This window comes from Glycine soja, chromosome 8 (genome assembly GCF_004193775.1).
Source record: "Glycine soja cultivar W05 chromosome 8, ASM419377v2, whole genome shotgun sequence".
Taxonomy (NCBI): Eukaryota; Viridiplantae; Streptophyta; class Magnoliopsida; order Fabales; family Fabaceae; genus Glycine; species Glycine soja.
This window is the reverse complement of record NC_041009.1, coordinates 1,820,816-1,833,882: the sequence shown is the minus strand read 5'-3', so window position 1 is coordinate 1,833,882 and position 13,067 is coordinate 1,820,816. Positions and strand designations below refer to the sequence as shown.

General features: G+C 34.7%; 2 protein-coding genes and 1 pseudogene across 12 annotated transcripts; 2 read left to right on the top strand and 1 right to left on the bottom strand.

Moving 5' to 3' along the window:
• Positions 1 to 744: 744 nt before the first annotated feature.
• LOC114424724 lies at positions 745 to 1,633 on the bottom strand (annotated as a pseudogene).
• Positions 1,634 to 2,821: 1,188 nt separating this feature from the next.
• On the top strand, positions 2,822 to 8,229 carry LOC114421077. 11 transcript variants are annotated; one of them, XM_028386855.1, is made up of 11 exons: positions 2,822 to 2,978; positions 3,287 to 3,354; positions 3,538 to 3,789; positions 4,108 to 4,244; positions 4,351 to 4,459; positions 4,549 to 4,631; positions 5,026 to 5,089; positions 5,197 to 5,314; positions 7,057 to 7,211; positions 7,407 to 7,545; positions 7,837 to 8,229. In XM_028386855.1, exons 3-10 carry the CDS (start codon positions 3,589 to 3,591, stop codon positions 7,524 to 7,526), a joined length of 987 nt encoding a protein of 328 aa, XP_028242656.1. In that variant the 5' UTR covers positions 2,822 to 2,978; positions 3,287 to 3,354; positions 3,538 to 3,588; the 3' UTR covers positions 7,527 to 7,545; positions 7,837 to 8,229. The 11 variants fall into 11 exon arrangements, with proteins under 11 accessions (XP_028242656.1, XP_028242662.1, XP_028242660.1 ...); XM_028386856.1 differs by lacking the exon at positions 2,822 to 2,978 and adding an exon at positions 2,991 to 3,193; XM_028386861.1 differs by lacking the exon at positions 3,538 to 3,789 and having other exon boundaries at positions 2,823 to 2,978.
• A 1,949-nt stretch (positions 8,230 to 10,178) lies between these two features.
• On the top strand, positions 10,179 to 12,934 carry LOC114421079 (nucleoside diphosphate kinase 3-like). The gene is made up of 7 exons (XM_028386867.1): positions 10,179 to 10,344; positions 10,569 to 10,715; positions 11,391 to 11,428; positions 11,543 to 11,593; positions 11,926 to 12,093; positions 12,193 to 12,305; positions 12,528 to 12,934. The coding sequence occupies exons 1-7, from the start codon at positions 10,275 to 10,277 to the stop codon at positions 12,649 to 12,651; spliced, it is 711 nt and encodes a 236-aa protein (XP_028242668.1). The 5' UTR covers positions 10,179 to 10,274; the 3' UTR covers positions 12,652 to 12,934.
• The last annotated feature ends 133 nt before the right edge of the window (positions 12,935 to 13,067 follow it).

The window sequence follows — 13,067 nt, the reverse complement described above, 5'->3', positions numbered from 1 at the left end:
AACTAGGTTCCCATAAGCTGGAAATGGAAGACTTCCTCCCTTTAAATTTTAGCAATGCCATTCACATAATTAAGAGTGGTGCAAATCATTTGATAGCAGATGAAAAGAAACGCTAGCAACATGCTTCTAACTCTATTTTAAACACATTCTATACTATTAAGTAAAAATTATATTTGAAACTTACAAGATGATGTAAGTCTCATTCGTTATTTAATGAAGTAACTCATAACTTTATAATTTTTAGTAAGTTTCAATTAATAATAAAAAAAATTGTGGCAAAAAGTGTCCGAGAATGTGTCATTAGCATGCCTCAGTTGGCTCCGCAGACTGATTCTTCAGTCAACAGCTTATGAAAAAAGATGTTTTGGGGTGTATTTTGATTGTAAGTAGCTTTACTTCATGTCCCAAGTAAGCCACAAAAGCAATAAAGCATCATGTCAATTTATATTAAGACTCGAATAATAGTTCTACCAACAAACAAGATGCTAAACACAAATATTATCTCTCACAAAATAACAAATACATGCATTGGTACTCTATTGTCTTAAAAGAATAAGTTTTAGCTTCCTACACATACGTAAGGACTACAAGTCAGTAATTTCCTATTATTTACAACATAAACCCAAGTTTTCATGATTCAATGATAATTGAAAATCATAAAATTTCATCAGAAACAGGAACAGAACAGATGAATTCTCCCAGAACCAACAATTACTGGAAACAGGTTGACAATACAAAATAACATCTTCAGGTGTGGGGAAGCTTTATGATTTTTTGTAGAACCACGGTCCTAGCCCTTATAATGTCTCGGCTGCATGTATCAGCTTGTACTCCTAAATCTTCAACATTCTTCATAAAAACTCCCCAACTTCTTCTGGATCTCCTCTATTGCAACCTTCACAGCTTCCTCAATGGCAAATTCCACATTGTGCAATAGAGACTCAATCTCAACTTCCAGCCGATCAACGAGAACCCAAATGTTTTCCATGTCCTTTATAGCAACATAGGTGCCAACTTGCATAGAGAAGGTTACTTCCTTTGGTTCTTTCATGGCATTTTCATAGTTGTTCAACAAGGAGTCAATCCACTTTCCCATTGAACCAATTGGGGTTGCAGTAACAGCAGCTAGAGCAGCTGCAACATCTGGAGTAGCAATTGCTGCAGCCACGACTGAGCAGATCAACACAGCAGCAACTGTAGCCACAAATATCATACTTGAGACCTTCCTCCATGAATAGATTCGTTTTACTTTCTTATCAAGTTTGCTTTGTCGTACTCGCAACTTCTCAAACATGAGTAGCTGCTGATTGTAAACAGATTGATACATTTGGAAGAATTCTTTGGTGAAAAGGGTCACCAGCTGCCTTAAAATTCTTCAGTTCCTGTAATGTCCTTGTATAGCGTTTCTTTCCCAACCCGGTTTCCTCTTCGAACTGTTGAAGGGCCACAATAATAAGCAATTGGTTATCCCTAGCTCGCTTCAGGCATTTGTCTAATGCAGTACAAAAATCTAGAGTCTGCAGGCTTTATCAAAGTATTCCTCAACAACCTCAAACAATTCTGGGTTCTTCCATATATTTTTCTTACAGTCTAAGATCACCTTGACAACTTCCTGATTCATCTGGAGAAGGCATTATGTGTCCCCATTTTAACCCAAAACCTTAATGAAACAATCAAAGTGAGTTTGACATCATATTTTAATCCAAAACCTTGAAACTCATGCTTATAGGTTTTTTCTATAAGATGCGAGACTGTATTTCAGACTTGTACTCCAACAATTTCAAATATGAGAAACTTCACCGTATCACAATCAATTTCAAACAAACCAATCAATGAATACTATTGCTTTCTTATTCTCATAGATTTGCACACATCAGAAACTTTACCATACCACAATCAATTTCAAACAAATCAATCAATGGATACTATTGCTATCTTATATCACAATAACCATAAAAAGCACAATATTCCATGTTATGAAGAATAATGAACAAGTGGAATGAATCAAGCAGGCCCAGATAGAGACATTTGTAAAGTTCAAACCTTTGAAAGTGATTGAAGAAGGTAAGAGGTCCCAGAAGGTGGGGAATGCAAGATCGTGAAGACAATTAGAGTTGTTATTTACGAACAAATGTGAGAGCTGACAAGCACACATAAGAAAATTTATGCACAAACGCGGGAAGCAAAGCAATGCATGCACCTTGTCTCTTGAAAACTCGCATCTGTGTCTCCTCGTGTATTATACAATGAAACAAACAAAATTTTGCATTTCTTGTTCAACAAGTTTCTACGTGAAAAAAATTTCCTGAAAATTCAATTTTCATACACTTTCATTTATACTAGTATTAACTAATTAAAAATACCCAGTATAATTTTTAAAATAATTATTATAAAATCTGATATTGCACGTACTTAATAATATTATTAAGCACTTAATACACTGCAGAAACCAAACTATTAGAATTTGTTAAATTTAATTTTAAAAACATGTGCAGTATTTATCTAGACATATAAGTGACAGCAGTTTAAAAAGCCAAATAAAAATTTATGCTTCTAGTTAGACACTGTCACCACCGCAACACTGCTTGAAAAAAAGGATTTATATAGAAATTAAAATTTATGGCATTCTATAAACTAGACAAATACCTCACTACTATCTCAAATCTAATAGCGTAGCAGGAATTTATGTTTTTTTTAATTAATTAAAAAAAATACGGATTTTGTTTTGATCGAGTCGAGATGTGAAGGACATAATAGATGGTGACTGTTTGGGTGTGGGGAAAAGGATGGGTAAATGTGTATATTTTGTCCACTAGAGTATAACCGTAAGACAAGAGTTATAAAGTGAAGTGCTATACCGAACCAAACACCCGCGTCTTCTTCCTCTTGGGCTTTGAGTCACTTTCTATTTCCACAAAGGAAAGTGTTCATTCCCAGCTACCCTTATATAATCCATAATTCTCTCTCTCCTCTTCCTGGTATGCAACTCTTTCGCTCTTTTCTCTATTCTTAAATTTCACTTATAATAATATGCCGTCTTCGCTGGAACTTGTAACTTGTAGCTGTCGTGCCTTTTATTTTATTCAAGAGTTTAGAGCTTCCTTTTCCCCTCTAAATGATGACTTTATCTTACGATCCTCGCTCAGTCTGGATGTTAGGGTTGCTAATTCATGAAATATGTGTTATTGATTAAGTTAATACTCTCGATTTTCACTCTTCTTCTTTGTTTTCAGATTGTTTTATTTTCCTACTACCAAACTTTTTCCAACTGGGTTCTATTGTTTAGGTTTGGACTTTGTTTAATCACGTGGACCATTAGAGTTGGTGAACTCTTCTTTTCCTCACACTACTTAGGTGAGCATCTCAGTTTTTTTTTTTGTTTCTCTGATCCTTGTTTTTTTTCTCCTTTTAAAGAAACATAATAAGTACGTACTATTCATTATGCTGGTTACTTTGGACTTTGGAGTAATGCATAATTAACCAAGTACCAGTGAAATACTAAGCTGGAGCTGTTGTCTTAATTAACTTGCTTTGTAGCTTGATCTTCATAGAAGACTTGCTTCTTTTACCTTGAGATGGGGGGAAACAATGGAAAAAGACAGCTGCCAAACCAATGCAGTGATGAGTCCGTCGGATATCATCTCTAGAACTGGCTTACTTTATGTGATTGGCCGTCAGCATTTTCCTTATGATCTTCTGATGTTAAGTCAACGGAACAGACTTTTTCTCTTCAATTTTAGTAGTTTAACCGCAAATGTTGCAGACTTGCTGGTTTTGGCTGGTAATCTGGTATAACAATTTGCTTATATTGTATTATTGTTAGCTTGTGTTTGACAAGAATCTTTGGAGGGTAAAGAGTAGATGTGGATGATGTAATATGTGTGTTCCCGAACCGTTGTTCTTGAGGGTAGCACCCATGTCATATTCCTATGCTTTGCTGAAATGACCTTGGGCTGCATATTGGGGAAAAGTACGAAACTGGTTAGAAATGTATGACATAGTTAAGGAAGTCATGCCGACAATGCTGTTTTAACATTTGGTGTTGTTACTGTTTCAGGATAAACCGTCCTTCACACTTATCATTATTGTCATCCTTTCTTCTTGTAGAAGGTCAATGTCATGGATGATGGTCCTGCAAAATTAAAATTCATCCCTGATCATTTTCAAGTTCCAACATCAAGTATAGAATCTCCTGAGAGCAGAACATCATCTATTACAGAACCTGGAACTGATCAATCTCCAAGGTATTGTTTCCTGGTTAAAAAGGAATAAAAGAAAACAACAATGAAAACAGTTATTAAGAGACTTTCAATTTATTTGAAATAAGTCACTCAATCTAGCTTAGTTTAGGTCCTCGTGCCATCAACGGACTCGAAGAAAATTAAGGAGGGCTTTCATGTTAAACTTGTTTACTCCACGGCGGCTGTCATGGGGTTCCAATACTGGAGGTCAGGAAAAGGTCTGATTTGAGCAGCTTTTATGCTGTGCATCTTTTGTCATTGGTGAAGGTTCTGTTATATCCTACCAACAAAAATTTATGTCCTGTAGGTTGAGCTAACAGCTGCAGAGTTAGAGTCACTTCGATTGGAGCTTGCTGATATAGAGGAGAGGGAAGCTCACTTGAAAGCTCAGTGAGTGATGTGATCCTCAACTTTGGAATATTAATGGCTTTGTTGTCATGATGTATTATAATTGCTTACTAATTAGCAGTTTTCTTTAGGTTACTATTCTTGTATCATCTTAATATACTGATGTCATTGATAGAAGCTGCACAGTAGGAGTGTAGATGCTCGCATTAGTATTGAAGTCTAGATATCTGCGAATGTTTGAGTATTAAGAATAAAATGAGGAATTCCTTTTACTTTAATTGTTCTCCATTTCTCTCCTTACAAGTGATTCTTACTGGTGTGTAAGAGATAGCTACTCTCTAGTCTTATATGGAGTGGAAATTGCTACATTGAGAATTGATGTGTTTTTCCTCAAATAATGATTTATTAAAATAATTTTGTTTAACAATTAACACAGGTTGGAACATATTGATGAAGTTTTGCGGTCTGCTCGTCTATCTGGATATTTATACATTCGAACTGTACTGATTGCCCGCCCTACACCAGTTTATGGTTCATTAGTTTGAGCTTTATTATTTATTTCACATAACAAGCTGAACTCTCATTTGCTTTGGGTCTTTCTATGCAGAGATGGGCAACACTACCAGGAGAACCTCCACCTTTAGATGATACTGAAGTAGATGATTGGCTTCCTCGTTTTGTCATTCTCCATGGAGCATGTATATTTTTATATTTGTTGTGTACAGGTAATGCAGTTAGTTGTGTTCCTTCCTACAAGTTGTAGTTCTCATTTTTTGCTTTAATATTAATGTAGGCAAATCTAGAGCAGTAAATCTCTGCTCTTTGTTTCACATTCTTCTTCGACACCTCTCTATTCTTTGAATATATACAGACATGTCAATTCATCTGCTGAGGTCATATTATTTTTTAATATGCTTGTTTGTTACTAACATTTTTATGCTGGTGTTAAAATGCATGAATGTAAATCCAGCGGTAGGATATACATGTACTTGATACAACTCACATGAATTTGCTAGCATGCAGCAATTCAGCTGTTTTAGTCAGGATAATTCTTGTGAATTGACAGCTTGTAGGAATTGGTATTTCATCACAAAAGTGATGGGATTTCTATTTCATTTTACTAAAACATAGATGTAAATAAAAAGGAGAAATCTACCCAGCACGTTCAGCTCTAAAAAGCTTTCAGGCCAATTTTAGTTATTTAGGACCCAAAATATAGCACATGCTGACTTGTTTGTCAACCCAAAAGTTTATTTTGTTCAAATTGGGCCAATTGGCCAAGACAAGATTATTTAACTTAAAAAATCATAAATTTTTTTTTTTTGTATTTTCTAATCAATTACTCCCTCCTTCCCAAAATAAGTGTCTTCCTAAGTTGTTTTATACAAATCAAGAAAAGCTAATAAATAGATGAAAGAAAAGAGTAATAATTTGACAAAACTAACCTTATCATTAATTTCGTTGAAAAATTAAAGTGACACTTATTAAGGGTATTAGTGGAAAAAAATTAATATTACATCGAAAAGTTAACATAACACCTATTTTGGGACAATTTTTTTTTCTAATGCGACACTTATTTTGGGATTATTTTGGGACAGAGGGAATATAACATACCAAACATAAAAGGGAATGGAGTCTTTTTTTCATTCCATCCACACCAAACACATGAAAATGAATATTCCATTCCCAATCCCATTCCTTCAAAATTATTCTATCTAACCAAATATGAGACTATTTTTCATTTTTTCAGTGAACATGATAATACTAATTAGAACATCAAAATTTACTGGGCTGAGCATTTTTTTTTCCTGTAGATAAATTACTTTTGTGCTTTTTTCAATGTGGGTGAATGAGAAATGTAAATATTGGAAACCTCTTAATCGCCATATTTGTGTGGAATTCCTTTTCAACAATTTTTTAATAAATTCCTCGCAATTATGGAACATTCCTTCTCTCCATTGGATAGTACCTCTTCCAGTACTTGCTTCAAGTTTGTGATTTAGCATTTTTTCTTTCAAATCTGCAGCTTATAGTGAGGCTTCATCACCATATTGTTAAAGATGTCTAGATGATGTTTGTTTGAATTTTGAGCTGTCAAGAATCAACACCCCAAAAGCTTAAGCTATTAGAAGGTCCAGGAATTCTTTTTATCAATATTTTTTAAAATTCCCTTTTATGTCAAGGGCTGGACAAGCCACAGGCTCAACCAATTAAATTAAAATAGAGGAGTAGGAGAAGCAGGGAATTTATTTTTGATAGCTTTGTCAGGGAGGCCCATATCATGCTCAACTAACTCTCCAAAATGCTTAAGCTATTTGGTAAATGCCTAAGTTTATTTAATGTCTTTGAAAAGAAAATTGCACATGGTTAGCTCAATCAAATTTATTTTATTCTCAAGCTTTCAGATGATTGACTTTCATTTACAATGCATCATTGCATGCTTGCTGATTAAGGGAAAAAATTGCAGACCTAAGCCCCCAGGACTCAACCCTTCTATCTGATATTGTTGAAGTTGGAAGATTACCATGTTTTAAGCGAGAAGATGGTGAAATTCAATATGCCTTTTATATTTTAACTCGTCATGGATTGCGCTATGAGTGCTCAAGCAATTCTAAAATACAGGTGTGTCCAAGTTAAGATAATTTGATAGTAGTCATTATTTATTATATTTCAGTTTTACAGTCTGAACAGATTTTAAGCAATTTACATCCCTGATACAGTTATGATCAACTTCTAAAGACAGTCTGTATTCAATCACACATGTCATCATGTATTCATGTCAAATGATGCAGTTTACCTCCATCATTCTTCTTTCAGGTGGACTCTTGGTTATCGGCTTTACAAAGTGACTGCAAATTGGAATCTGATACATTTTGTAAAGCTGACTGCAAACTGGAATCTGATACATCAGTTCCCAATGGTTCGATTGAGATGTAACATAATTACACCTTGTTTGGTGAGTTTAAGTGGCTTGTAAATCTAAGCTACTTCGTAAATACGACATACTCACGAATGTCTTGAAATGTTTTCAGTAAGTTAATAAAGACTGCCAATTTATTTGTCACTTTTGGCTCAAACCGGGACTTGAACTACCCCTTTTTTAAACCTTGCAATTTTTGTGACCTTTCTATATGTATGTAAACTAGAGTTGGGATATCTATATAAGAAGCATGAAAAATGAATTCTTAATGTCTAAATTTCATTATCTTCCAGGGGAGATTCTGATAAGCTTTAAATTGTACTGTAGGCATATAACTTTGGTGTACTGAGCGTGGTTGATGGCTGAGAAACTAAAAGAGGCCTTGTATATCTTTTGAAAAGACAGGGCAATCTGGACCTGGAAAGCTCTTGTAACTGTCAGAAAAGGAAGGACAGATAGGAGATCACATTTTGCCTACATTTGTGGAGGGTTTGTAGACCTAATCTGTTGTAATCTGCAATGCCCTAGCACCCTTTTTTGTTGCCATAGGCATAGGTACAATTTGTAAATCACCATCCAACCAGTAACCAATGGGAAAGCAGTAGTTAAGGAACATATGAAACGGGAACCATTTGAGGTGTTTGTTTCAAGATAGAAGATTTCATTCCCGTGAATAACATTCGTTACATGCGAGTAAATTAGATTTAATATTTTTCAAAATTCAAATAATGGGATGAAGAAGTGGGAGTGGGAGTAAAAGTTGATAGTTGGGTTACAAAATAATTTTCATTCATGTGTCACGGGAAAGACATACCCCCCCTCCCCCCCTCCCCGCTTATTGAAATAAAAATGAAGAAAAATATGAGAGGCTCTGAAGCCATTTTAGAATTGAGAATGAATTAAGCCTGTCTATCTTCATTCTTCACCTCCAAAAGCCAACTCAACAAATCCAAAAATATTAGAATGCTTTGACCGTATATCAACTGGATGTGGCACCATGACATCTCTTTCTCTCGTAGACCAGTCGATTAGGAGATGGTTTTTTTGCCCCTCTTATAGTACTACCAATAAAGAAATAATGCTTAGGATTATCTTTTTAAACTTGTACTACTCTAAAGAATGTCATATTCTAGTTTACTTTCATTAGAACAACTTGATCATCCATGAAATAAATGCAACACAAGACATCTTATTCACAAGAACCAAGTCATGTAGAGTTCACGTAAATAATCACATTAAGTTGTTAATTGATACTTATGCTAAAAAATTATATATTTGAGTTGGTCATTATATCAAATTCTTCCATTAGGAAAAGCACGGGTGCAAAAACTAAAAATCAAATCTGAAGGGAGTGCTGCCTTTTAGCTTACTGAGAGGGATATTTCTGGCTTGTGTTTCACATCCGAACTTGTTCTTTCCCCTTTAGGGAGGAAGATAGTAGGCATTTTAAGAGGTGAGCAGTTATTTTGTACAGCACAAGCTTAGAGCCAGCGGATTCATTGTATTTGTTATTATTATTGTGTTGCATATCATGTGAAGTTCACAAGCGAAGCGACTTGAACTTGATCCGTGTCTTTCCTTTTCGTGGGGTCATTATTTCTATAATTTACTTAACTGGCTAACACAGTAACCACGCAGTCATTTAATCCTTAATTAGTAAACTTTTAGAGACTCCCCTAAGAACTTCTTTTCTTTCTTTTTGGCAATATATATAATATATAGTGCCTTGTCTCAGCTCCTCCTCCACCAACTGGAAATGGCATTGGTTCTTATTGTCCAAATCAAGCATTGCCACGTAAAGTATTGGACAAGAGGGGAAGTTTCGTAATGATTTTCCATGACAGACGAATCTATAAAGGAGAATTGTTCCCGACCTTTATCCCTCTTTTCTCACCTTTAACCTAATTAAGCTTTTGTTTACGCTTCTATTTTGACATTTGATAGAGTGCCAAACTTGTTTGTGTGTGTGTGTGTTTTATTTTTTATTTTTAATTATTGGAAGTGTCTCATCATGAAGCTTATCATTACTACATCATCGTTTCGAACATTGGAAGTACTTAAGTGATTTGATTGCTTTTGCAATTGTTATCGAGGTATCCAATATACTAATAAAACATGTGATTATATTACAAAATCAATTCGGATCATGACAATATCGCCTCAATACAAAATTATTAGAAAGTGTCTCATCCGGTGTAAATTTTTTATTTGAACCCGTGGGTTGCATGGGTTGTTAAGGAAGCCGCGGAGCTGTGGGGATCAAAAGCATAGAGCCGTATGAATTCGCTTTTCATTTGTAAAGTAGGCCTTGCAATAATACTTAGAGTTTAATTTATATATATATATATATTACTTGTGCAAAATAATTTCATACAAACATGTAAATGATTTGATTATTTTATTATATTTTTGTATTTATTGATAATATTTTTTTTCCGGATCATAATATCATAAATCATAGATATTTCTCAATCTGTCTCATATATATAAAGATAACGACATCTTACATCATTACCTTAAATTTTTGGGTTAAAATAAAAAAGCATTTATTCAGTAATAATATGATATGATGATAAAATATTTTCTTAATAATGAGTTTACTGTCTTTATTTTTATTGATAAAAAAATAGCTCTAAAATAATGCATATGTTTAATATTAAATGTGAGCGCCTAGGTTAGGTTTGAGCACAGCAGTAAAGTGAGTTAAAAGAACCGATAATAGTTGTTCCTTCACTCTCCGCTCTCTCTGCCACTGAGCCAAGAAGATGGCCTCACAGGTTTGCAAATCTGCTTCCAGAGCCGCGAGGTCCCTTCTATCCTCTCGTTTTCACTCTCGTAATTACCTTTCTTTGTAACCCTACCGTCATGATAAAAATAAATCTTGATCTGGTTATCCACACACACAGAACATAAACTTGATTTCTTTGCTTGGATTTAATATATTTTGTTTTGGTTCTCGTAAGGATGAGGATTCAGGAGTAACCAATTGTAAATGTAAATGTGGTTGGTTTTTCTTGATTGAGATTATGACAAATTAAGAATAATAATCACTTTTACAGACGGACGTGCGCTTGGGGCTGCTGCGGCTGTTTCATTGAGCAGCAAAGTGCCTCTTTTTTACGGAAAGAACGGTTCTGGAAATGGATCCGCTTCTTCATCATCATCATCATCATGGATTTCAGGAGCTCTTGCTCTTCCTGCCGCAGGTTTCCTCAATACTCAATAATAATAACACTGTTGAAACAATTACATTCACTTTTTCCACTACTGTTTAGTTTCATCAGATTTAACTAAACTAATTTTCACCAATACATCCTTGTTTGTTTCGTCATATGCGTTTTTATTGTAAAGTGAAGAGGAGCCTTGTCCATTGCTGTCTCTGTCTGGGGATCAGGTTAAGTTTTTGGATTATTACTTCCCTTAATATCCCCTACGTTTTAAACTTTTTCAAAACTTCAATCAAGCTAGCCTCTAAAGTAATCAATCCTTGCTTATTCTTTTCATTTTCAATCCAATCCTGTTAGTTTTTAACAATTGACACAGATTCCTTGATCTCCACCATGAACTGTATAACATTTTAACAGATAAATCATAAATCACTTGGAAAAACCAAAACCATTTTTTCATTCTGTTTGCCTTTGCCGTGTGTATCAGTCCTCCTACAAGATTGCATTGATTATAATATATACATTAGTATTTTAATATCATAGTAGTTTACACCAGTTAGTTAACTTTGAAGTTTGAACAAAGTCTCAACGATTTGCTATATTTGTCGGTGGTTTCTCGATGTTACACAAAATAAAATACTATTACACTGTGCGTCCTTTAACCAGATATTTTCAATCTGCTGCTAATTTGATTTGATTTGTTTTGTCTCGTAGCTTACATGTTCCAAGATCAGGAGGTGCAGGCAGCTGAGGTACGCTTGATATTTCCCTAACTGCTGCATTTCCTTGCTTGCGTGCTGTTTTTCCTTGACACGATTATAACGTGCAAACCATACCATACCATGTGTCTGCTTTTTCTTACCCAGCTGGAGCGCACTTTCATTGCCATTAAGCCTGATGGAGTGCAGAGAGGCCTGGTAAAGTGAAAACTTCATTTCTTGCACTTCTTTATCATTTGTTTGTGAAACAATGGGAACATGCTAGTGCAAATTGTCTGCACATGTTGCAATATGGTCCCCACTATGATAAATTATTACATAGGGTCCTTATATTTTCAAGTCTCAACTAATCTCCACATGATGATACCTAATGATTTGTTATTAATTCTTTTTTAAATTAAAAAACTCAACTATGTGTAACACATATATTAGTTGAATCATGGACAAGACTATTTAATAATTTCTCTCCCACTTCCCTGTCTGAGGTTTTGTTCAGGTTTTTCTCACCATTTGTTTTCTCTTTATTTCAGATTTCTGAGATTATATCTCGTTTTGAGCGGAAAGGGTACAAGCTTGTGGGAATTAAAGTAGTGATTCCTAAAAAGGAATTTGCCCAAAGGCACTATCACGACCTGAAAGAAAGACCCTTCTTCGATGGGCTGTGTGATTTTCTAAGCTCTGGCCCTGTTATTGCAATGGTTAGAAAATATAAATGACTCAACCACTGACTTAGGAATCCAACAAGCCAGTGTCCCTAATCTGTCTTTTTTTCTTGTTTCCAAAAATTGATATCATAGGTGTGGGAAGGACAGGGAGTTATTTCCTATGGCCGAAAGCTAATTGGAGCCACAGATCCACAGAAATCAGAACCTGGAACCATTAGGGGTGATCTTGCTGTTGTTGTTGGAAGGTAACTAATAGCATGTTTGGTTACAAGATGTGGTTTTTTACGTTTACTGAGATGTTTATAGTTATAATTTTCACATCCAAAATGTAATTTCTTACTTCTTAACTGGTTCCAAACATGTTATAATTGTTTACCAAAGAAACGTGCTAGTTTCGTTTCTCTTTACATAATGAATTGTCCATTATTTGGTGATCACAATTTGATTATTGTTGTCCATGCATGCAGAAACATCATCCATGGGAGTGATGGTCCAGAAACTGCCAAGGATGAGATTAAGTTGTGGTTTAAGCCAGAGGAGTTGGTTAGTTTCACTAGCAATGCAGAGAAGTGGATTTATGGTGCCAACTGATTCTTTCCCTCATGCCTTGGGTTTTCTATAACAACTGCTCAGTGAGTTTTTGGAATAAATTATTTGTCAGAATGAACTCTAGAAGCCATAAATAAGCGCGATTGAGAATTTGAGATTGGTACCGTTAATATATTTTAATAGGAATTGCATTGTTTTTATCTTTTATCAGTCGGGTGAAGACAATGTGTGACAATTGCCAATACTTCAAAATGGGTCAATTGGCTTTTTGAAAAGAGTTGAGGATCATTTGTTCATCCTATAATAGAAAAGGTGATTCAGAATTGAAAATAAGATGTCTTTCACGAGTTTTAGCTAATAAGTTAAATAATTTATTTTAAAAAATTACGATAAGGAATATTAGTCATATGAAGTGTTGTACTTTTTTTTTTTGAAAAAAAATACACTTATAATTTCTT